Raw genomic sequence first — 27,093 nt, 5'->3', positions numbered from 1 at the left:
ACTTCATTCCACTCACTAGGGTAAAGTCAGGGTATTTAACAGACAATTCTGAAAAGGATAGAAAATTGTAACAACAAAAGCACCAAAAGATGAAATTGAACCTCCATTTAAAGATTTTAGAATATTTTGTAAAAGTGATACGACTATGTACCAGCATACAGTACAACAGCTGATAACTATTTACGAAGATTATGTTCCAGCTGCTATTTTGGTCAAGTAATACCATCTCACAGACAGTAAATCTCAAACATAAAAATCATATGTCAGTAAATCTCCTTTACACCTCATTCCGGTTTATCGTTGTTTATGTTTTGAAAATGACTTGTTTTAGGGTATCATTTCATAGGCAAGTGTAGCTTGTCTTAATAACAGTTTTATAATAATAATAATAACAACAAAGTCCAATATTTATTTGTTCAATTTTACCATCAATATATCTTTAAAGTAGGCAAGTTATTTTAACAGGTTCCAATAACTTACTAAGCTTATCCTTGACCTTTGGGGAAACAGCTTATAGCCTACCTCAATGATGAAACCACTACCGAATCACTGAGACAAACAGAAGGATAAACAGGCTGATGTGTAATGAAGCATCACGTGACATCTGAACGCACAGGACACACTGCCGTTGACCTTATAGGATTTAAATGCTTCTCTTCACAAAGACCTGAGACCATCTTGCTAAATGTCCATATGTACCATATGCTCAAATAAAGCGAGATAAATTCATTTAAAGATCAACCACACAAATATTTTGCTTTCAGATACTATAAAACTGACATTTTTTCTTTATTTTACAAAGCTTGTTTCCGCAGCTGAATAAAAAAGGTAATTGTGACTTTTTATATCACAACTCTGACTATTTTAATCGCGAGTTTCTCACAATTCTGAGAAAAAAAAATCGCGAAAACGAATCGCTTGTGAGAAATAGTTGCCTTTTTAAATTGTGATTTTATATTCTCATATTATTATCTCATAATTCTGAATTTTTTTCTTACAATTCCAAGTTTATATGTCACAATTTTTAGAAAACAAGGGGAAAAAATTGCATTTTGTAAATAAACTTGCAATTTTAAACGAACGACGCGCAAACGTAGACATCGACGAATGAATGAGGTATGCAATTTCCCGGGAAATCCGTCCCGGCAGCTCTAATATATTATCATTTGACCAGTAAGTCGCAAATGTAAGCGAAATTGTAAATAATTTGTGGAAAATCCCAGCGTGCGTGTTTTCAGACGCTCCAAAAGTATGTTTGCATTGTTGATTTTCCTCACTAGTTTGCAGGAGCGGCAAATGTAAAACCCGCAATGGAATTAATGCGAAGCGATTGCACAAGGTTTTGACCGCTCAAAAGGAGGGGAATCTCTTGCTCCGCTCCATTCATAGGGGATTCCAGACCGGTATGCAGTCGGCGCGTTTGAACACGCACAGCTTGATGCGAAGAAAAATATAGCCTACAAATTAATGGGCCGTTTTATGTGAAGGTACTTTACATTACATTTTTTCAATGTTTATAGAAGTGTTAAGTGATTTCACACAAGCAAGAGTGCTATTTGAAACGGATAATTATTACAACAGCAGCATGATTGCAAGTGTGATAATATCTATCTTATTAGGCTTTTTGTAAGCACGTCTTTAATACAACAAATCAATAATGGGGAAAGTATGCCTAGTGTAAAAAATTATGTTTTGTATATTAGCTATTAATCTGTGTGTGGCATTTATTTTTCCTAATAGTTTTCTTCTTATAGTTATGGAGATGCTTGCTAATGTTGCCTGTTGTTGTGTTACGTTTAATATAAAATATGTCCTACCATCTTTATTATAACGGTTTGGCTCCGCCCTCCTACCTGTAAATCTCCCCAACAATCTGTGGAGCAGATCTGACGGACTGCCTGGATCAGCTGAGGAAAGTGAATGGGGACAGCGACGTGTCATTGAGAGCGGAATAGTCGCAGAAACGCCGATATTTGAACGGGTTCTTCCATTGAGCCTAGCAAGACTACAAAGAGCAGCTTGACTCCCAGCTGAATAGCTTTGGAGACATTGATTAAGTTGGCGTTTATGAGAGAAATATCGATTAAACACCGCTGAGGCGACCCTGTCACTGGATGGACGACAGAGAGCTTGGACGTACACAAGCCGCCTGAAGAGACAGGCGTTTGTCCGCTTTTCTCTCACGAAGCCACTGCTTTCTCACTGATAATAACAGAGACTACACGAATATTGGTTTTAGACTCCATTTTATTTAGAAGAGATGGAAAAAGACGAGGAAAACCCTTCAAAATGAAAATATGAAGTCGTCATTAATGCGGATTTAAATGTCTCGCGCTGAGGGGAACGGACGCGCAATTTCTCCTCACGCTCTCCAAGCTGCTGTATTTCTCACACAAAAAATATTATTCACACTGAGCAGACGTGGATAGAAAAACAGAGAGAAGAAAGGAGAGGGATATTTGAAGCAATATGGCTGATGGCTGGGGTTGGGGGCGCTGGCAGGAGCTGTCCAAAGCTTCTTCTCAATGCTAGCTGTGGCAGATGGCAACGGATCCTATGGCAGCAGCTGTAGAATGAGTAGTAATATCAATTTTAATAAAAATCCGGACTCTTCTGTCTCTATATCGAAGATGGACGTGATCATTCCATTCTCACCAGACGTACCCTGTGACAACAATGGTCAGCGCATGTGGTGGGCTTTCCTCGCCTCATCCATGGTGACGTTCTTCGGGGGTCTCTTCATCATCCTCCTGTGGAGGACCCTCAAGTACCTGTGGACTGTCTGCTGCCACTGCAACATCAAAACCAAGGTAATGCATCTCGAGCCCTTTTCCCTCCCCAATGAAAAGCACCATTAGCTGGAATTAAATGGTCATGTTCTCTGCGCATCTTAATAACTGAACGACATTTAGATGGCAGTGGATTGGCACTGATAGAGTGATTCATTGTGGGGAATACACTGGATCTGCATGACAATATTGCAGCAAGCAGCAGTCAGTCTGAATAAACTACTCCGAATGATGCTCAAAGCCCAAAACAAGACCGTGCTGAAACTGAATTAGGAGATTCGTGTAAATTTTAGCCTTTCATACAGGCCTCATATTTGCCTTCACAAATAACATTATTTAGATGTTTAGGATTTTGATCTACAGTCTTGTTTTGAATTATACTGAATTTTGTTTTATACTTTTGGTTCATGTCAGAGGTTTGTTGATGGATAAAAATGGTGAAAATTCAGAGCATACACTATAGTCTTGATGTGAATGAAGAATTAGAGATTTATGCAGATTCACTTCGTAAACAATAAGATGAAACGCAAAATGAAGTTAATATTAGACAACTTGTATTCATACACTGCCTTGAAAGCCATATATGAACGTGCATGTGTTAAAATGTGTAATTGTATTAAGATGTTTATCTGAAGTGTTTCAGGTTTTTAAAAATACACATGCTATTTGATTCCTTATGGTTAATAAAATTAAAAACAAGCCAGCACATTTAAAATGTAGCACACGTTCATGTTGGGACACAGATTATCTTTAACTAAACAGCCATTCTCAACTACAAACACGTTTTAGTGTTTGATTTTCATAGGAAAACAATTCAGACCTGTTGCTTTCAATTGTGCAGTTTGAAATATAGTTTTTTTTTTAAAATTCTTCACATCCATTCAATTTGGTAGTAATGTGATGGCTTCTATTAGGCACTCAAAATGGACTCTGTGAGGCTCAGAGTGATTGCAACAAAAGTGTGGCTTATCTTCTGCATGTCCATCTTTGATGGATTGGCTTCAGTCCAATGTAAATGGAAAAGTGTTCTGGAGACTCAATGCAGACATAAAAAAGGACCGGTTTACCCGAAGCTTCATTTTGGCTGCTTCAAGTGGGATTTGAGGAGACAATATCCAGTGAGTTATAATTAACCACATGAGGCCTGCATGGATTCAAACGGCCAATACGGTTTAATCCCTATTAGTATCTACTGACTAAGATATCTGTCTGGGAATGACTTAAAAGACAGATTAGATGGTTTGTCGCCCTGTTAGTTTGTCAACAACCTTGGCTGTGGGATGTTTTCGTGTTTAAATGGTGAATGAATTACATGTTCCTTCTCGTTCGGATGAGACTGTGTTGAACGTTTTATTTATTTAAATGAAAAGGGTTAATGACGTCTGTGAAGTCACCAGTCTTCATTATCATTTAATTACCTACATGTACAAGCGTTCCAGCAAAGCATAGTCTATCTGAAACTGACACTGTAGCTCAGTCTCTTCGGATGGGAGTTGTTAAAACGCAATCAGGCCTGTGTTTATATTACTAGCTGTTGGGAAGCCTCGATTAAGCCTTGTTGTCCTCTCTGGGATATGATGTATAAGTAAAACCGGTTATTTCGCAGCATCAGTGTTTCCTCATCAGTTCAGTGGTTGATCTGTTATGTGCCATTGGGAATGACTGTGTTGTGCCAAGTGATATCTCACCATATCCCGTTTCCAAAAAGAAATGAAAATGGCACTGGGGATAATTGTGTGCACTTGCTGTTTTGTCCTGGTAGAAGGAGAGTCTGGAGGGTGACTTTGTGGACGGGTATTGACACTCTGTCGCAAGGGGAACATGCTTATTAGTAGCATTAAGAGGCTGAAACGTTATCCCTGTGCAGCTGACTGTGGACGGCAGGTCTTCCAGGCATAGTGTTAGTAATGGGATGCGCAGTAGAGGCCGGCCATGTTGAGCAAGTGGGTGAGATTGAAAGCATGCCATTATATCAGTAATATAGACTGCACCATACAGGTGTAATGCACCTGGAAAAAAGGCACCAAATCCAGAGCACATCGTCTTAGAGTTGTTCAGGTTTTGTATTAGACTTGACGGTTTGGTTATTCGATGAGTCTTTCCATTGTTCACTAGGTGATAACTGCCCCTAAGGTGCAGTTGCCATATGGAAGGAATAGTGACTTAATGTGAACTCTCTCTCTCTCTGTCCTCTGTGGCACCTTGCCTGAGGCTCCAGTTAAAACGCATGTGCTTTAAAGTACAACGCCTATCGAGTCTTTAAGAGAACAGTTTGTGTCCTTATTAAGGGTGGAAAATGGAATAAAGATGCTGACTTTTAGAGTTGGTGGGAATTTTATTTCTAGCATTGGTAGCAGTAGCAACACCACTCGCCGCAAGAAACAAAATTGCCATCTTTTTATTTGAGCCAAGGAGGTTTATTGGTGTGACGAAGTCAAGGTGATCATTATTTAAATTTGCATAATATGCACTAGGGCTGCACAATTAATTGAAATTAATCCGCATGTGATATGGCAAAGGCTGCAAATATTTTTTATATATTTTTTTTTTAATAAATGCGCAGCTTCTCAGTGAAGCATGGCTCTATGATCAGTAGTAAATGCTGCTCCATCTGAAAGCCAGTGCAGAAACTTCAAATATGCCCCGCAGAAGTATGATATAACGCACGTCATGCCTATAGGCATCATACTATCGCTGTATAAACAGAAGATTGAAACGCTTTGATTGATTACGCTTTGACTAATAAACACACGACTGGTTTATCTGAGTTCAAGCCTTTTCATGATAATAAAGTATATTTGTACTTCAGTGCTAATCGACATAGCCTTTATCACTGTATAGAATACAATAAAATAAGTTATGTGCCTTATTCTGTGTAAGAAGCCACATCAGCTCACAGAAGGATGTTTTTAAACACTCACCTGAGGTTATGAAGTGTTTGGAGTAAAAATGTTATAAATGTTGTCTTTTGTTGGACAAGAGGTTCATAAATGCTTCTCATGTTTGGAAAGATGTTTGACGCGTGTTGCTGTTTCAAATGCACGTTATAAGTGACTCAAACTCCCAGTGCTTTCAGACGGAGCAGCATTTACTACTGATCACAGAGCCGTGCTTCACTAACAAGCTGCACATAAAAAATAATCGATTCTTAATCAAGTCAAATCGGTTTAAGCGCGATTTCATGTAAATTGCAATTTCTAATATGCACCGTCATGTTGTATTTACCAGAAATGAAAAATAGAACAAGCCATCTTATAATTTACAGTGAAAACCTGTCAGTGACATTCCCAGAATTCCCTGTGGCACTTCATATTTGATGGTTTTTCAATTAAATAATGTTCAAATTATTTTGTTATCTTATGTTAAATGAACTATGTGACATACAGTAGACACACATTAGTATTTACTAATGTAAAAAAACGTCTTGTGATGAGACTTTACATGTGATTTTTTTTTTTTTTTTTTTTACCATCTGTGTTTTTTTATGGTGGTTGTCAGTATATTATAGAGATACAAACATATTTTGAAATATGAAATATGCTTTTTTTTTTACTGTAAATTTAAGTTCATAAAGCTCAAAATTGTTTCTACTGTATTTTTATTCCTAAATTTGATGAATAAAGCTGGGTAGTTGCATGTTGCCATCTTTGCTTAAAGTTGCTCAGTTCTTTGCACACTTTTTTGAGCCATGACTAATCACTCTGGAGCCACGGGAAAATTGTAACACCGATTGGTTGATGGCACCACAAGAACGTGCACAGCCTTGCACTGGCAATGGTCCCTCTTGTGCATGAGCTGTGACATCAGAGGAAGGGAACAGGGAAAGATAGGAGGTTTCCAAAATAAGATACATGGCTATTTTATATTGGATGTCTAACTGCCATTAGCAACACAAAAAAATACCTGCATTTCTACTTCACCTTTAATGATTTTGCTTAAGGCAGGCACTAGCCACATTAAATTCACACTTTTTTGTTTAATGACATTTTGCATGTGGTTGCAAAACTGTTACTGAAGTGGACATGTTTATTTAATATTGTTTTGTGTTTCTGCTCTAAATTGCTTTATTTATTTCCCTGTCGTGTTTTAGTGGCAAATAACCTGAAGGTGTTTATCAAAAGCTATCGCTCCTTTAAATGAGCCTTTGCTTTTCGATCCAGTGATTTAGACTGAATGCTCCTTGGCTACCGTTTTCCATTTAAAGCTCACAACGTTCTCTGACCCACTGGAGGGTTACGTCTCAAATGAGGCGTGTGTTTTGTGTGCATGTGTTATGAGACTACAATACAAAGATATTTTTACAGACCTAGGGCTGAACTTTGTATTTTCATTAAAACACTCAGAATTACTGCTGCGATGCCTAGTAAGTGGGTTTGTTGTGCGCCTGTGTATCCCCTCGTGCTTGGCAACACGCCAGCTGCCTTTGGGCTAACAGGCGGACAACACACACCCAAAGATCAGCTGTCCCTCTCACTAACGCTCTAACACAATGTACCCTGTGAGTTCTGTGCTCGGTACATGCGCCTATAGCTCTATTACGGGATAAACGTCAAATTATTTTCATTGACTGTAGATATTTATTTCTTAAAAATCTGTGTTTTGAATATGCAAATGAATGCAGTGGAAGAGCATGTTGTGGAAGTCAAAGGACGCTTGGGTGTTAAACTTCAGTAGTAATTCTGCTTTTAATGAAGCTTTTTCGAGTATAGTTCTCTCTCTTTTTTTTTTTTTTTTTTTTCCTGTGATTTTTTTTTTTTAGCAACAAAGTCCATCTTGTAACGGCTCAATAAAACAGTGTTAAATTGATTTGCTATTGATCACAACTGACTTTTTACGCCTCTTGAATTGATATTTGGAAGTATTTTAAATGACATATCTCCTTAGGATGTCACGTTGTCTGTTTGCTGTTGTCAATATGACAAATGAGTATGCATATTAAAACTGGAGAGGAGGCTTCTCATGCCATCATGTTGCAGTATAAAAATATAAAAACATGTCAGACTTGCATCCGTTTGCTGCTGCAGCCACTAGGATGGATCATTGTTGAAATGAGCGATAATGAAGTATGAAGAAATTGAAATTGACAGTTGTACAGGGCAGTCAGGCACTGGAGAGCTGTTTTAGTATAGGCTACACTTAAATACTACTTCTAAAAGTGATTTATTTTCTGTCAGACATGTCCACTTATTACAGGACTTGTGTTTTAAACACTACAATTTTAACCCTCTGATATGTGTTATTCTCTCATAGTGTTCTAATAACCGCAGACAAAGACACTGGTTCAAAATTGGTTTGTGTTACGGTGTGTGGCTACACAGAAATTACAGATCAGTTAATCTGTATGCAAAGTTACTGTTTTATTGCTGGGAACAGAGATGATTTAGTATGTGAGTGATATTTATGTGCTAGGCCTCTGAGTTCCTTCTAGCATACCGGCCATAGACGCCTGACATTACTGTCATATGTTGTTGATATTGGCCTGACGTGAGCGTGCTCTACAAACCCAGGGCAAAGACTGACCAGTTTCCACTGCTGTGGTCAAGACATGACAACCAGTCTTTCTAAAAATTTCAATTTAACTAAAAATTTGAACCTCAGATTTTTGTGGCCTCAGACATTTTGGCCCCCGCTGTATTTTTTTTTTTGTTAAATTCTAAAAAAAACCTTCTTATTCCTATCCTTTCACTTCCTCTAATACCTCTCTTTTGTATCTTAGGATAATCTGAGCACTGCCTATAACTTGTATTATGAGCACTTCTTGTCTATTTGCCTCGTCATGACGACTCGCTTGTTGTATTCCTCACTTGTAAGTCGCTTTGGATAAAAGCGTCTGCCAAATGAATAAATGTAAAAAATGTAAATGTAATGTAAAAGGAAAGGTTTGCCTGAGTCAGGAGAGACATTCCCCACTGCTGGCGACACCAGATCTTGCTGGCTGGTCAAAACCGTTAGCACATGGGAAAAGATAGTAGGATGAGCATTGCTGGAGATCACAGAGGAAGCCTCTGCTGGCTGGTTCAGCTGCTGTTGTCTTTAAAGAGCCTTGTATGTGTGTAATCTGTCTGCAGTCAAAGCCACCATGTGCTCTCATCTCCACTAACCCCTGGCTAATATTAACTAGTTTTTATTAAAGGGGTCCTTGATTATGATTTCACTTTTTTAACTTTAGTTAGTGTGCAATGTTGCTGTTTAAGCATAAACAACATCTGCAAAGTTACAACACTCAAAGTTCATTGCAAAAGGAGATCATTTCTTTCACAGAAATCGCTTTTTAAGGACGACAACAAATGGCTGGTAGGGACTACAACAAGCTTCTTTCCGGGTTGGTGACATCACAAACCCCAAAATTTACAAAGGAGGTGAGGCCATGTTGCCCGGCTTTGAGAAGAGGAAGAGTTGTTGTAGAAGAGTGTTGTTGCTATTGTGGACATTTTACTTCGGACTGCTTCACAAACGAGGGTCAATTCAATGCTGGATTTACACAAAAGATTAACATGACGGCACATGCTCGTTGAGTTGGATCAGCTCCACAGCAACTACATAAATGTATCCATTATTCATTCAGAAACTTCCAGATGCATTCTAAAAGTTATAACTACTTCTGAGTCTGATCAGTGTCGACTCCGGTTTGAACAATGTAAGGCTGAACACCATTACTGACAATCCTCATTTTGGCTGTGTGAGATTCTCCAGCTTTGTTGTTGTTGAGCAACTAGGGTGACCACCATCAAACAAACCAAATGTGGGACGATTACTAAGTTTGTGTGGGACATGTTACCAACACTAAAACACAACCTGAAGCTGTTATATAATGTCTATCTAACTTAATAAAAACAAACAAACAAAAACTTTTACATGATTATTAGTAACCATAAAAGCAGTTATGCCTGTTATAACATTAGTGTGACTTTACAAAAGCACATTACATTACAAAAGTAAAACAACATAAATAGGCCTATAAGAAGATAAATATTTAACAACATTTAACACATATTTTTTAACATTATTGAATTTAATAATTTAATTTTCACAAGCAGTTTTTAGCTACTGTATACAGAAATTACAACTGTTTTAACTTTTAACTATTTTTAACTATTATTTTGCATTTTAGACCCATTTTAAGCACAAAGTAGGCTACGTGTATTATTTTATTTTTTATTTATTCATATAGCCTATGAGTGTACCTTCACCACGTAGTTAAGACGTGTGTGGAAATTGCTGCGTTATGACTGCGGAACTTATGTGGACGTTTAAAATTGTGCAAAACAATCTTGCACCCTGTTTAGGCTCTGTTATAAAACATACAAACAGTATGAATAGTTAATATGTTACTAACCTTGAAACCGATAACGCTGTTTATTTTTATATTTGACGATAATGCCGCTTATTTGCTCTGGTCCAGATCCAGTGTACGTTCCTCGTGAAGTAGCGGCGCGCGCGACCAAGTGTAGAACATGGAGAACATGATCACTAATTTCTCCAGCAGGCTGCTGTGCTCGTCAGTCTTTTTGCAATGTATTTGGGTTGTTTTTGAACGAGCTGTAAAACCAAGTCCAACTCGCTCCACATTTGGATTGACGGCCGTCACAACCTACTGACCGTGTTTACTCCTTTCTTTTCAACCATTGGATTCGGCTGTTGTATTTGTGTAAGGTGGGATGTTACTTCTGTCGAAGGTGAAAAACTATGCAGCAAAAAGAATAAATAAAATGCTTTCTTAAAAAGGCAAAGAACGCATGTACGTTTTCGTAATATTATAATTAAAAATAGGGCTGCACGATATATCGCATGAGATTGTCACGCGCATTTCGTCAGTAAAGCCGGTTCACTGATTACCGCTAAATCGCCATCACCTGCTTTCAAATGGAGCGGCATTTAATAGACGGAGCCATAGATCACTGAAAAGCCACGCAATATCGCGTTCATTATCGAAGGCGATTCATCTGCGATATGAACGCGATATTGCGTGGCTTGACAGTGAACTACGGCTCTGTCTATTAAATGCCGCTCCATTTGAAAGCAGGTGATGGTGATTTAGCGGTAATCAGGGAACCGGCTTTACTGACGAAATGCGTGTGACAGTCTCATGCGATATATCGTGCAGCCCTTAATTAAAAACCAACAGACTGATGAAATTGCGGGACATTTTCTCAATATGCGACGTGCGGGACAAGGAGTCAAAATGCTGTGCGGTACAACGCAAAGCGGGACGGGTGGTCACCCTATGAGCAACCAAAGCACAGGCTGTTAAAGCTCTGCCCTCTTTTAGAAAGGGGGCCGGGAGCAGCAACTCATTTGCATTTAAAGGGCTACACACAAAAACAGCATGTTTTTGATAACACCCAAATAGGGATAAATTTGACAAGCTATAATAAATGATCTGTGGGGTATTTTCAGCTGAAACTTCACAGACACATTCTGGGGACACCAGAGGCTTACATTTGTACAAGGGGCATTATAGGTCCGCTTTAACAGTTTGCCTTCATATTGTCATTTGGAGTTCAGTGTAGGATAGCTGTATGAAGACTGTTTAACGATTGCTATTAATAGCAATTCATCAATGTGAATTACTCGTCCTTATGAAGTAGTCACATGGCCTCTGTCGTAATCATTGTTGTGTTTGCATGAGAAGAAGGAGCTCTTGAACCTTAAGAGTAGGCTTTACTTTTAGTAACACTTTCCTCTCAAACATCTTCGGTACTTCACCGTTGTGAGATGAAAATTGATGCATAACTGATGGAGCAGTCCGAGCCCTTCATTAAGAGAGTTATCTGGACGCCTATCCAAACGCGGCCCCTGCTGCCAGCCCCTGAGCTCTGATTCGCCCACATCTCAATGAGCTTAACATCATAATTGGTGCTTTGATTGAAAGCAGTGATGCAGTGTGCAGAGGAGAGGAGAAGCGAAGGGTAGAGGACGTTCCTGTGACCTTCAGGGATGTGGGCTGTGCTGCCGAAGCCTCGCGCTGCTCTGTGATTTGGCTCCATCTCTCCCGTGTGCTCGCAAGCTAATAACAGGTTGTGCTTCTGATGGCAGGCGGCAATTTTAATAACCTGCTTGGCTCTTAGCATGCACTACAGCACATTGGTGTGATGAGATGGAGGGCTTTTGATGTGCCTGCAAAGGTTATTCCACAAATGTCAGGCTGGTTTAATTGAAGAAATGTTACAAAAGCATCTCTTAACAGCCGTTTCTCAGCTTGCAGTACTGTTGAAAGCTTTTTAAATGAAACCACATTTTTTACTCTATCTTTAGGATGTATAAAAGCATTTGATTATGTAGATTTATTTATTTTTTTTTCCACAGGGCTCTAAGGTTGTTTCATTTGTTTAAAAAGTAATAGTGGAAGCAATAGGGCTCGTGAAAAGTGAGACGAGTGTTTGTAAAATAAGCTCCGCACATGACATGGCATGTCGACATCATGTAGCCTACATATGTTTTACACACTGAAACTTAAGTTCATTGTTGTAGGTCTTGGAAGGAAGAGGTTAAAACGGCTGTAGTTTTATTTGAGCTGATGTTGGGCATGTTTCTGCCCATCTAATCAGGTCATTTATGTTAAAAGAGCACATACATAAATAATAATATTATTAATAATAGTAGTAAAATACTATACTAATACATATGTCAGTAGAAAACAGTCTACTGTTTTTCCCCAGCTAAACTTCAGGGGACAAGGGACAGATTATTTGTTACATTGTGAAAAGTAATACGCTATATCTACTCCATAAAATTTTGGCAACAGATTACAAGCAATATTGTTAATTAAATTCATCAAATAGAACTGAGTTAGAATTAATCAAATTAATTCCTTAAATGTCAACCATTTAAAAAGAGTAAAATTTAAGTAACATTTAAACAAAAATATCTGAATAACAGACAGATGTCAAAGATGAATTAAGAACTCTTTATTTTTTATTGCCAACATTGAAGACGACTGATGATAACAATTAGAACCACTGAAGGAAAGAGAAAGCCATGAATTAACAGAAGTTTAGATGTTAATGTTGATTTTATTGAAAATTGTTGGTCACCATTATGTGATCAGTGTTTCATTTAGTCGTCCAGTTTGACCCTTTGCTTTTTATGTCAGTTTGTGGTTTCTGTAATGGTTTTACACATTTTAAATGCTTGACTTTTAAGGAGTTAATTTGCTTAATTCTAATTCAATTCTTATATGCAGAATTTAATTAATAATATTGCTTGTAATCTGTTGCCACAATTTTATTGAGTAGATAGAGAGTATTACTTTTTACAGTGTACCAGGTGAAATTGAGTTGATGGTACTGGATGCTGTTAATGGTTTTGATAGAAATAAGGTGTTGTCGAAAGTGGTATTTATTCATGACTCACTGCTTTCTGAAAGTGTTTTTAGAACATGCTAATTATGCTTAATAACCTGACAGCATGTAAGGTCATGTAAGCGATGATCAAAACGATTGGCACGCATAGATTTTTTCCCTCATGAGACTGTTGTTGCTTTAAATGTAAATTTGCTTTACATTTAAAGTAACAGTGCTTTGATGGTTTAATCGATGTGTGCATGTCTCTTAATGTTTTGATGTCAAATCGGGAGAAGACATGATTTCAACATGTTTACAGTGTAAAACATTGAATTGAGTTGTTTGAATGAGCTGATTTTGATCATTTGAATGTAAAGCCACTCAAAACAAAAACATGATACTCTTTTGTTAATATAATCCCTTATTGGAAATGCTCTAATTCATGAAGCTATGCTTCATTCATTAAATATTTAACACCAACATAGTACCTATAGATCACATAGCAGACACAGGCACATGAGATGAGATCTATATCCCTCATGAATCACATTCAGCACACTTAGAAATTAGGCTGCTTAACAGGCATCTGGGCTGGATGCTCCACACTAGCAATCTTGTTAACATTCAGGCACTCCTGCACATCTTTAGTGCAAGAATCATTTGCTTGGCTCTAGCTCTGCATGAGTGTGAAGTCTCACGGTTTGGATGAGATGTATAAAACACAAGTGTTTCCAGCCTCAGTGATTCTGCTCAGAATCAGGCCGTCAGCACCATGGAGAGCTCAGTGAAAGAGTTTCAGCTGCACGAATCCAGACACCGGACCGCTTAATGCTCAAATACATTTGATTTGATGGAAGGTATACAGAAATGTTTGGGATGACTTTTGCACTAAACATCTGAGCTTATCGTAATCAAGAGAGTGAAAATGGTGGCAATTGTTTTATTGAAAGCTAACATCTGTTTGGTCTGAATGAAAGCAGCTGCGACCTTGTCATCTGTGCAAGTACATCATGTTGAAATACATTTGATATGAATGGGCAGTAAATGACTGCGCCACTATACTGCATGGATTTGGAAGACTGGTTTGTCTGCTTTTGCTCTCTCCCAGTTATGGTCTGCAATTTTTAGACATTTACACATGTGGCTGCTTCCATTTGGGCACATGCACAGCTGTTCATGTTTTGGTTGTTAATTATAGCTGGTGGAGACCACTAATTGATTGCTATTTTTCTTCATTGTGAAACGGTTGCCCTGAGAAATACTTGCGTAAATCATTCATCTTTTAAATCATGTATATTTCTAGTGGCCGTCAAAGTCAACAATAGTACTCAAATAATTTAAAATGAAAGATCAGTTCTGGTGCATTTCTTGAATGTGAACTACTGACTGAAAGCTCAAAAATAAAACCATGCTTTAAAATAAATTGTGGATAAGAAAATGTTGGGATGGCCTAAAACTGTGTGAATAACCCATTGGGTATGTGAACAGCGATGACTGTGCTTGCTGTATTCACAGTGCAGGGAAGATAATGGCTTCTGGCATACGTTAAGGGTTTTACCATGCTTCAGAGAGCTGCTGCTCTCTCTTAAGGTTTTGCTGCAATATTTTTGCAAGACAATACTGATTTAACAGCTTCCTTGATTTAGTGTTAAAGAACTGTGAATTACATCTGGCATCTACCCTTGAATGTCCTTGTGTTGCTGGCAGTGCATGACATGCATTTGAATGCACCCTAGACATGGAGGATGATTTTGCATTATATTTTACAAGGACGTCATTTGATTTGCTAATTCCGGTTTGGTTGGTGGGGTAGAGGGGGCTAAAGCCACACAGCTGCTTTGCTGAGCATTGTCTCAAAGCAATACAACTGCAGAGAGATGAGAACTGGCAGAGGCTCAAAAAACCCAGCTTGGCCCCGCTCTCTTTTGCTCTCTCTCTTTTGCTCTCTCTCTTTTGCTCTCTCTCTCTCTCTCTCTCTCTCTCTTTCTCTCTCTAACTTATTTTTCGCCTCCAGCAGTAGCAGCCTTTTCCAACATGGCCTCTCTCAAATTCTCAAATAATAATAATATTCAATATTTTGAATTATAATTGATTAATAATATTATTATTTGGGTCAATGATGTGACGGGTCATTTTTTTTTGTCCGAAGGCCTTAATAATAATAAAAAACAAAGATATGACCAAAGTATGAAAGGTAGTACACCTAGATCTCTTTTATCAAATCCAAAAGGTTTTAATTATATTTTTCTACATATAAAGGTATTTTAAAGATTTTGAAGTGTCAAAAGGTCTTTCGGTTTAACCGTTCAAAGGCCAATACAATTTAAAAACTATTTGAAAAATTCATGTTTTTACTTGCTTATACGCATGTCCCGTATGACATGTCCCATGTCATTCGGTACAACCGCTATAAAACATGGAAAATGTTGTAATATTTTTTTAAAAATTGTACTAAATATAAAATGTTTCATTTGTTCTTTTGTTAGCTAGATAGCAAGCTAACTAGATAGCTAGTTAGATATCAGCCTGTTAGCATGTTTTTGAAAATATCGTCATTCAGTATAACTAAAAGTGTCGTTAAAACCAAAATTTTGGTTAAACTGAATGACTTTTTTTGGTGACAAATTTTGTTCATCTTGTATAAAATGACAAAAGCATTGATTGTAAAAACCAAAATATAGCTGCGAGCAGCGATGGCGGGCCCAAGCCCGGTGGCACCGCCACCCCGGTGGCTTCAGGGCAACTGTGCACAGCGGGCAATAGGCACTTAAAACGGTTAAACATCAAAGGACTATGTCAAATTCACTCCACATTTACTGCACTACAAGGTGCCACTATAGAGCCCCTCCTCCCTGCCCATTTTCAAAGGATTACATGTGCCAAGTTTTAACATTATTCTGATGAATTTTGAAGCAAATCAGGTAAAAATAAGAGGGTGATCTCAATGTATGCTGAAAGTGACACATTTTCTGCTTCCAGTTGGTGGCGCTATTACTTTGAATCACAATAGTCACATCCATGTGATCAGCCTTGTACAACGAAGACTAAGCCGAAGTTTCATCAAAATCAATTAATGTATGCAGAAGTTATAACACTTTGTTTCCCTTTTCTTGCCATAAATTCGTTGCCTCGCCACGGCCAAACCGTTTGAGATATCCAAAATCCGTTTGCAATTAAACAACTTCAATGTGTTAGCAACAAGTTAAAAAAAGTTTGGTGTAAATTGGATAAACCCTGTAGGAGCAGTAGTATAAAATTCATAGCCTGTTTTTTCAAAAAATTAACATTCAAACCAAAATAGCTGACTTCCTGTTGGTCGGAGCTAATGAATGTAAATTAGAAAATTGTCCGGCTTGATGAGAACAATATGTGTACCGAGTTTGGTGATTGTAGGAAAAACTAACCCCCCCACTTTTGTCAAAAGGTGGCGCTACTGAGCCCCTCCACCACGCCCATTTCTATGGCTTTGTCCATGTCTACTGGTTGACAATATTGATGTGTGTGTCGAGTTTCATGCAATTTGAAGCATGTTAAGAGCCTCAAAAACACTCAAGAATATTATTACAGTTTGACCTGTTGCCATGGCAACAATATTTCAAATATCAAAAATCCTGTCATAGGTCTACATCTGCTGTGTATTGACATTACACTGATGAAGTTTGAAGCAAATCAGGTAAAAATAAGAGGGTGATCTCAAAACATTTCAAAAAGTGATACACTTCCTGCTGCCAGTTGGTGGCGCTATAACTTTGACTCACAATAGTCACATCCATGTGATCAGACTCCTATAACGAACACACTCGTGAAGTTTCATAAAGATCAATATATGTATGCAGACGTTATAACACATTTCCTGTTTCCTTTTTCTCGCCATAAATTCGTTGCCTCGCCACGGCCAAACCGTTCGAGATATCAAAAATCCCCTGGCAATTTTTAATCATCAGTGTCTTGACTTCATGCTGACCGAGTTTGGTGGCGATCGGATTAATCGTCTAGGAGGAGTATATCAAATTCCAGAGCATGCGTTTTTCAAACAACCCTTAATAGCTGACTTCCTGTTGGCGTGGTGTTTAACTTAGAGCACGAAAGTTGTTCGGCCCGATGAGGTCTATATGTGTACTGAGTTTCATACTAATACGTGCAAGCGTGTTTAATATATGGACCAAATTTTCAGACTTTTTTCAAGGGGGCGCTGTCGAGCCCCCCTGCCACGCCCGGGTACCAGCCTCTCCGGCGTCCTAATGGCCGCGGATTCCAATGTGTGTGCCAATTTTCAAGAGTTTTTGAGCATGTTAAGGCCCCAAAAAGCCCCGGAAGACGGAAAAAAAATAAAAAAAAAAAAAAAAAAAAAAAATAATAAATATAGCTGCGAGCAGCGATGGCGGGCCCAAGCCCGGTGGCACCGCCACCCCGGTGGCTTCAGGGCAACTGTGCACAGCGGGCAATAGGCACTTAAAACGGTTAAACATCAAAGGACTATGTCAAATTCACTCCACATTTACTGCACTACAAGGTGCCACTATAGAGCCCCTCCTCCCTGCCCATTTTCAAAGGATTACATGTGCCAAGTTTTAACATTATTCTGATGAATTTTGAAGCAAATCAGGTAAAAATAAGAGGGTGATCTCAATGTATGCTGAAAGTGACACATTTTCTGCTTCCAGTTGGTGGCGCTATTACTTTGAATCACAATAGTCACATCCATGTGATCAGCCTTGTACAACGAAGACTAAGCCGAAGTTTCATCAAAATCAATTAATGTATGCAGAAGTTATAACACTTTGTTTCCCTTTTCTTGCCATAAATTCGTTGCCTCGCCACGGCCAAACCGTTTGAGATATCCAAAATCCGTTTGCAATTAAACAACTTCAATGTGTTAGCAACAAGTTAAAAAAAGTTTGGTGTAAATTGGATAAACCCTGTAGGAGCAGTAGTATAAAATTCATAGCCTGTTTTTTCAAAAAATTAACATTCAAACCAAAATAGCTGACTTCCTGTTGGTCGGAGCTAATGAATGTAAATTAGAAAATTGTCCGGCTTGATGAGAACAATATGTGTACCGAGTTTGGTGATTGTAGGAAAAACTAACCCCCCACTTTTGTCAAAAGGTGGCGCTACTGAGCCCCTCCACCACGCCCATTTCTATGGCTTTGTCCATGTCTACTGGTTGACAATATTGATGTGTGTGTCGAGTTTCATGCAATTTGAAGCATGTTAAGAGCCTCAAAAACACTCAAGAATATTATTACAGTTTGACCTGTTGCCATGGCAACAATATTTCAAATATCAAAAATCCTGTCATAGGTCTACATCTGCTGTGTATTGACATTACACTGATGAAGTTTGAAGCAAATCAGGTAAAAATAAGAGGGTGATCTCAAAACATTTCAAAAAGTGATACACTTCCTGCTGCCAGTTGGTGGCGCTATAACTTTGACTCACAATAGTCACATCCATGTGATCAGACTCCTATAACGAACACACTCGTGAAGTTTCATAAAGATCAATATATGTATGCAGACGTTATAACACATTTCCTGTTTCCTTTTTCTCGCCATAAATTCGTTGCCTCGCCACGGCCAAACCGTTCGAGATATCAAAAATCCCCTGGCAATTTTTAATCATCAGTGTCTTGACTTCATGCTGACCGAGTTTGGTGGCGATCGGATTAATCGTCTAGGAGGAGTATATCAAATTCCAGAGCATGCGTTTTTCAAACAACCCTTAATAGCTGACTTCCTGTTGGCGTGGTGTTTAACTTAGAGCACGAAAGTTGTTCGGCCCGATGAGGTCTATATGTGTACTGAGTTTCATACTAATACGTGCAAGCGTGTTTAATATATGGACCAAATTTTCAGACTTTTTTCAAGGGGGCGCTGTCGAGCCCCCCTGCCACGCCCGGGTACCAGCCTCTCCGGCGTCCTAATGGCCGCGGATTCCAATGTGTGTGCCAATTTTCAAGAGTTTTTGAGCATGTTAAGGCCCCCAAAAAGCCCCGGAAGACGGAAAAAAAATAAAAAAAAAAAAAAAAAAAAAAATAATAATAATCCTTAGAAGAACAAGAGGGCCCTGCGCGAATTTTCGCTTGGGCCCTAATAATCTCATTGTTAACACTTGAAAATTAATTAAAATTAATTTAAAAACCTTATTCGTCAATGACCCATATATGAAATTGATACAATGGTATTTCAGTGGCCTCCATGTAACATTAAGGCTGCGTTTACATTCTCTTAAGATAACAATTTGTGTTATTTTACAGTTGTTAAGACTGTATAGTCTGTAATAAGAACTACCAATATTTTAGAAAGAGTGGTATCCCTTTTTTATTTATGTAGAATCGACTTGGTACTAAAGTGTTGTTTTGACTAGGGCTGCCCCCTAATAGTCGACTAACCATTAGTTGACGAGAAGAGGCTTAGTTGACCAAAATTGGTATTAGTCGGTTAGTCACAGAAAAAAAAAACCTTCACAGGAAGTGGTTGAAATTACGGACAGATGACGGACAGATCGCTAACAGCAGGAAATCCAAACATTCGCCCATCATTCATCGACCGCAAATATGGCTTATGACTTGAAACATGTAAGTAGTAGTAACTTTACAAGTCCGCTCACTCTAACGGTAACCCTAGCGCGCTAGCCTGAGCTTACTGCATGAAATGGAGGCACCAGTGCGATCACTTGCATTTAAAGGTGCCATCGAATTGAAAATTGAACTTACCTCGGCATAGTTGAATAACAAGAGTTCAGTACATGGAAATGACATACAGTGAGTCTCAAACTCCATTGTTTCCTCCTTCTTATGTAAATCTCATTTGTTTAAAAGACCTCCGAAGAACAGGCAAATCTCAACATAGCACCGACTGTTACGTAACAGTCGGGATCATTAATATGTACGCCCCCAATATTTGCATATGCCAGCCCATGTTCAAGGCATTAGACAAGGGCAGCCAGTATTAACGTCTGGATCTGTGCACAGCTGAATCATCAGACTAGGTAAACAAACGAGAACAATAGTGAAAAATGGCAGATGGAGCAATAATAACTGACATGATCCATGATATCATTTTTAGTGATATTTGTACATTGTCTTTCTAAATGTTTCGTTAGCATGTTGCTAATGTACTGTTAAATGTGGTTAAAGTTACCATCGTTTCTTACTGTATTCACGGAGACAAGAGCCGTCGCTATTTTCATTTTTTAAACACTTGCAGTCTTTATAATGCATAAACACATCTTCATTCTTTATAAATCTCTCCAACAATGTGTAATGTTAGCTTTAGCCACGGAGCATACTATCAAACCTATTCAGAATCAAATGTAAACGTCCAAATAAATACTATACTTGCGCGATTAGACATGCTGCATTATAAACACTTTGTAAAGATACATTTTGAGGGTTATATTAGCTGTGTGAACTTTGTTTATGCAATGATAGAGTCGAGAGCTTGGGCGCATTTCTAATTATGCCTCAAAATAGGCAGTTAAAAAAATTAATTTAAAAAAAATCTATGGGGTATTTTGAGCTGCAACTTCAGACACATTCAGGGGACACATTAGACTTATATTACATCTTGTAGAAAAACGTTCGATGTCATTTTTGGTCATACAGATAAGAATAATCCAACATTTGAAACTGGAAAGTGTCTACTTTTATTTCTGTAAACTCACAATAACAACAAAACATTGTGCTTTTTTAAAATAATGAAAACGAACAGGATGCGCTTTCTGTCATCTTGGTCTCAAGTGAACTTGAGCGCGTCACAAAAACAAACTCAGCATATACTTGCCTCACAGACATGAGAAATGCATCTATGGAAAGCTTGAAATGTCTAATTTAATAAACCAAATCCAATCTAAAACAGATACTCTCAGATTATGTAATCCATATGAAACGTGCATATAGATGACGAGTCAGCATCGTCGACTTCATCTCTGCAGCCGAAAACACAAAAAAACACTAGTTTATCTGTAAATTATTAAAATGTTCCGACAGTCTCCTTCTGTTTTTTCACGCCACATTCATAATCATTACGTTTACCGGCGTACTGCTGCAAGCTTTATGCGTGCGTTTGAGCGCTGATTAGGCTATGTAATATATATATGACAATTAAAGGCTCATTATTATGATTTATATGGTTTATTAATATAAACGCGTGATTAGTCGACTAACCACTTAAATGAACGGCTACTAGTCGACTAGAAAAATCTTTAGTTGAGGGCAGCCCTAATTTTGACATCCTTACTCCATAACGGGCATTTTATTCTTTGTCATTACTGTATTACCTGTTTCCCTTTAAGGAAACAAAGGTCCACTCTCCACAAATAGAAGGCATTGAGTTAGGCCTGAACTGTGGGATCCCTGCTGTGACCTTTGCCCTCTTCGAATAGGGTCAGGGTCATAGTTTCCCAGGTCACTGGAGAAATTAACCAGCCTCACTCAAATTACAGCGTGAGAACAGAACATTTTTTTAAACCTAGTAACCCAAGATAGGAGTGGCGGAGCAGTTACACAGACTCAAAAGCCATGTAACATGCTCTTTAATTACCTGCTGCACTTTTTGATTGTGCTCGCTGTCCCTCAAGCTCACACATCCATTTCTGATGAGCTGTCTGTCCACTTCAGTTTGTTTAAAAATACATGCGGAGGGTGAAACTACAGATTCTACAGTCAGCAGCAGCGGTTGTTTGTGCTCATAAACTAAATGAATAATGCCATGCTGTGTTAGTGACATGATTTAATTGCCATGTTCAGATGCACTGCCTGTTGCACTCGCTGACTCATTTGTCTAATGCGATGGCCGTGGCAGCAAGCAAGGCACCAAAACGGTAAAGTGCATAGACAAGGCATAGCCTCTCAATGAAATGAAGAGCTCTCTTTATTTAGGAAAAGGTCTAAAGGGGGATTTATTGCTGTCTCAGAGCACACCCTGCCCTTGCTGTTATGATTTGGCAGGTACCTGCAGCTCTAGGAGCTTGACATTTAGCCAAAATAATGCCATGTCAGAATGTACCTGACACTGTCAGCTGTATCCTGCTAGATTAGACAGGCTGAGAGCTGCCTGACAGATGCAGAGCTCATTCACACGCTGCCTGAGCACCAGTGCTACATGATGTACAACCAAACCTTTATTTTACCTGCAGAATAGACCTGGCTCTCAGAAAGTGGTCATGTGGATCATGGGACAGCAGCTTTTTCCTTTTTCCATCCTGTGAATTCACTGGAGCAGAAAATGGCAGACCGAGGCGTTGAGTGATGAGTCAGTTGACTGCCTGAGAGCTCGTACCCTTTCCTTCACCCCTCAGAGGTTATGCCCCCTCTGTCATTCATGCCCTTGGGTGAGGGCTCATTTACTATGACAAGATGTAGAAACCCACCAGCAACAGGCAATGCTGTTTATAAGCCTTCTTTGAAGGCATGATATGGCCCAGTATTTTTAAAGGCTACGCACTTTATTTCATGTGCATGAAACAGTTTAAAAATGTGTTACTTGAAGCTTTGCTTGTCTTTGTAATTGATGCTAAGAGTTGTCTTTACCGCCACCAGCCTGACTTTGATGAGGTTTTGGTAAAGATACTAAAATAAAACAATGCAATGATGCCAATCTTTCTAGAGTATTGGCATTCAATTGCGTCTTGACAAGGTATTAATGTTAAGAGAGCTGGTTTGTCTTAAATGACTGTAAACCAGCAGGACAAAAGATATTTGATTTGTGTCAAAGTATTAAAATCTGCTAAATGTAACAAATCATGTAAAAAGGTATCATCCTTTATTGGAAAATTAAACAACATTTTATTAAACATTGATAGTTGCCTTAATCTTTTAAACAACTGAAAATAGAGATCAAACTACATTTCATAAAAATCACCTGTCGACAAAAATATTTTATTTAAAAATTACAATGCATTACAATGCAGATACTGTGGTAAATAATAGTGAAAAATCACTTTTTAGAACTTTGGTTCCATTATTACCCCTTAGCTGATCTGTGCATTAGGCTTTGCAGTGCAAATGCAGCCTAATAGACCTGCCGCTGTTTGTAATGTGTGTAAAATTTCAAAATGTTGTTTCGAAAAAAAGAGAGAAAACATTTGGTTTTGTTATCGACTACCAAAATTTTAGTGTTGTGACAACCCTAGCATCAGTTTTTAGGTTCATATTTAATTGCAGTAATTGCATGTACAAATTAGCAAATGTAAATGACCGTCCTTTTCCGTCTTTTCTGTAGATGATGGTAAATATTGGCAACAGCAAGTCAGCTGTTGTCAAATTAGATATGACTGGTCTGTACGTTCAAACATAAATGTTTCATCTCATGGTGTCAATTTTTATCTCTCCTCACTTTCAACTTTAATGCCCTTTGTGCTTGATAGGCAAGGTAAGTCATGTCAAGTTTATTTATAGCTCATTTCCAACATGCCAGTAATTCAGTTTTGCTTTAGATTCATTTATGTTTGGTGTTTATAATAAATGTTGTTTAGCACTATAATTTATTTGTTTTTATACTTCTTGGTCTTTATACCGTTAAATTTGAAGGATTCTTTTTTTGTATGGAGTAAGGGGAACTAAATTACATGTTTATACACTCATTGGAAACACTGATCACGTCAAGCGTGTTTACATACAACCATCATATGCGATTTATCCATAATAAAACTTAAAATAAAATGGCAGATCAGAGCCTTTTCATCATCACATTTGTTCATTTGGAATATCCTACAATATCAAACACAAGCTTCATTTGTGAAGATTAGAAGTGTCAAGTATGATGACTTGATATACTTGTTTGTAACTAATTATAAATGGTAATAAACACTGAATAAATCTTTTTTAGACAAACTTCTCAGGTAGTGCACAATGACTAGTAGGGAAATTTTCATCTTTATTTTACAAGCTGGGTCAAATGTTATGAGTTTCCGTTAACTTATTTCTGCTCATTTCCTCATTTTTAAAATGACGTCCATCATTTTGAGAAATGAAATGCAAAGCAGAAAACCATTTATACAATAGTCTGTCAATTTTCCTATTGTTAAAAAGGATATTTAAAGGTACATGTTGTAGGACCTGCCACTAGAGGGCGCACTACCAAAACAATAACAATCGCGTGGTTTGATGACGTCATGCTATATTGCAATACAATACAGCAAATATAGTTTGACAGTAAATTATCAAATTAATTGATTACCACTTGTTCAACAAATATATACACTCGTGTACATTCAAACACAATAATTGGGCATGCATGGCAAACGCGAGTTCAACGATTTACATACAAAGTCAATGCAAAGACGCGATCAGACTATGGATCAGACGCGTCCTCGCGCGGGTCTAGAGACGCGATGCCCCGCGTTTGGCGTGTATGCCCCATAATACTAATCGTGTTGATCGTTATAATGGCATACGTTTTCTGTAAAGATACGAATCAAAACAACTCACCTGTCGAGTAAAACACAAGCGAGATCGGCATCTCTTTCTAGGTGAAGTTTGTCGCGAAGCTCTCTCCATCTAGAAAATGCAACACCGATATTGATCCTCGCTCTTTCTCTCCTCTTGTCCCAAACTCTTCTTGGGTCGTTTGGTTGGCCCGTACGCTTACGTTTACGGGAGCTGTCCTTGTCGACAGAACCAGCGGCAGATGGTAAACAGTAATTATGTTCCATAAATAAGTAACACATTCCACCATAAAACGTGCAAGAAGTAAATAAGGAACTGCTTGAAGCAAGCTAGTGGTTTGCTGGACGCTAGACACTATTTCCGCATTTGTTCACGACACTGTTGTCATGTGGTTTCTACATCAGTAAAGGCGGTAACAAAGGGTAACTGACGTCATTGACAGGCGACTGCACTGCCCCGTGTCACTGTTTAGAATGGGAATTTTCTCATGATTTACAAGTAGTTGAAAACATTAGAGATATTGTTAGTAATCAGCTGGACAAAATATATAACACTAGCCTAGTGGTTTTTGGATATTTTACTGCGAATATCTTACAAATTGTACCTCTAAATAATCTTTTCACGTAGGATATTATTTTCCTGTTATTAAATTAAATGTGAATATATTAATTGTCCAAGCAATAACAGATGTTTTGTTTACAACTGACAATCATGTGATTGACCATGTGAGCAGCAGATTCCCAGGATTTCACAGAACTCACTCCTCCACCATGAATAAATTGCCATTGGAATGCATGAGATTTATCACTGAAGTGCCATGCAAATTATTGTTACAGACGTCCTCAAGAAAAACAATTACCATGCGAATAGGGCTTAGGATGTACGATCTCTCTTGAGATGGCTTAAGACCAGTATGTTAATATTTTTTAGGAAATACACTACATTAGACATCCAGTAAATTATTGGCTTTATATTGGTGTGCATTTGATCCTTCAGATTCCTTACTCCCAGAGCACATGCTGTTTTTTCTTGGTACACTGTAGAAACAGCAGGAAGCATGGTGTATTCCTTTTATGCTCATTGCAGGAGTGCTCAGGAAAACCCTCGGATGATGAATTGCTGCATCTGGTTTTGTTCCTCAGCCCAGAATCATACTTGAGGAAATAACTCACTTCACTATGTTGTATAAGACACAGTAGTTCAGGAGTCAAAAACATGATATTTCAGTCTATAATACCCGTTTGAATGTCAAAATTGGCTTATTTTGTGAAAATAATTTCTAGTTATTTCGAGTTTTGTGCATGCACCAAAAGAAAATCCACTGAATGTCACACACCGATAATATAGGGCTCACAAAGGCACTCTGCTCAGGTTACTGCCTGTCGATAATAATCTCTTTAAAAGCAACCATATTTCAATCGGACAAAAATTATTAGTGCTAAGTGTATCCTGCAAATGACAAAATTGTCATTTATAACTCATATGAACGTGACCTGCTGGGTGACGGATTCTGTGTACATATATATGACTGTTCATGTGTATCTGAGCTACAATAACCAATCTTAAAAAAACGCTATAAGTCTCGCTACGAGTGAAATCCCATATGTATAATACAAAAGCCTGTGTACAGATTTGTTTTTGTGGGTACAGATACTTGAACTGCATAATTCATCATGTTTTGTGGTTTGCAGCATTGTGGAAGTCTTTGCTTTGTGCTACATGTAAATCAATAGGAAAGAAATCTCAAATTGATATTTTAAACATGCCCTCGTCCAGAAAGCTGAAGGACAAGTATGCACAGATCATGTGATTAAAGTCTAGTAGCCATACTAGCATGATGATTTGTCTGGAGATATTGCCACAATGGCCAATGAGTGAGCCATCTTGTCTTAAAGGGACATTGACTGATTTCAGAGGCAGTTTGCTAGCAAAAGCCATGGCTCCTTTTGGCAGAAGATGACTTTGCTAAAAGAGGATCAACTTTTAACTTGGAGCAAATTATAATTCACTCAGGACTGGCATAGAGGGAGATGTCTGGGAATGCCACTATCTTCGTCCCTCTTGGCTCAGAAGCCGATGGATGGTCCCCATTTTCTTCCCACTTAAAAAAACCAGAGCTGAGCCCTAGAAAAAAAGAGAGCATTTGCAAGTAATCTCCCAACTGTAGTCAACAACAGATGAAGTTATTTTAAGTAACTACCTCAAAAGTTATCACCTCATTGTTTTTTAACCTGTAAGATGATAAGCAAATGCACTTATTTTATGCACACTATGACGTATGTTGCCGTCAAACACAACCTCCGAAGGACGCAGCCTTCGAAATGAGACACAGAGGCTGTCTTATATTTTGCCAAGGAAAGGCATCTTTGAAGGCAGCATAACGTTGGAACGGCTTTTGCGACGGGAGCACAACAGTGTTACCTTAAAATGCTGACTACGTAGGCAGCTCACTAGGCTTTGGAACGGAGCCAGTAGCTCTTGTACTCTGTTTATTATCAGTATAAACATGTGAGACTTTTTAAACAGTGATATTGAAAAGAGGAGATTAAAATGGAAAACTGCATGCTGAGAGGACCAAACCCACTTAACCAACCCACTGTCATCAGTTTCTCTCACCAGATGCTTGATG

At 38.3% G+C, this 27,093-nt stretch overlaps 1 protein-coding gene across 25 annotated transcripts in view; it reads left to right on the top strand.

Moving 5' to 3' along the window:
- Nucleotides 1–2,525: 2,525 nt before the first annotated feature.
- kcnma1a (potassium large conductance calcium-activated channel, subfamily M, alpha member 1a) overlaps nucleotides 2,526–27,093 on the top strand; it is a 214,760-nt gene continuing 190,192 nt past the window's right edge. For all 25 annotated transcript variants that reach the window (XM_048204318.1, XM_048204313.1, XM_048204309.1 and 22 more), the window contains exon 1: nucleotides 2,526–2,810. In XM_048204318.1, the coding sequence (XP_048060275.1) occupies nucleotides 2,526–2,810 (285 nt within the window). The remainder of the gene's footprint in view (nucleotides 2,811–27,093) is intronic.

Source organism: Megalobrama amblycephala, linkage group LG10, assembly GCF_018812025.1.
Source record: "Megalobrama amblycephala isolate DHTTF-2021 linkage group LG10, ASM1881202v1, whole genome shotgun sequence".
NCBI classification, from domain to species: Eukaryota; Metazoa; Chordata; class Actinopteri; order Cypriniformes; family Xenocyprididae; genus Megalobrama; species Megalobrama amblycephala.
This window is presented reverse-complemented; position numbering and strand designations above follow the sequence as displayed.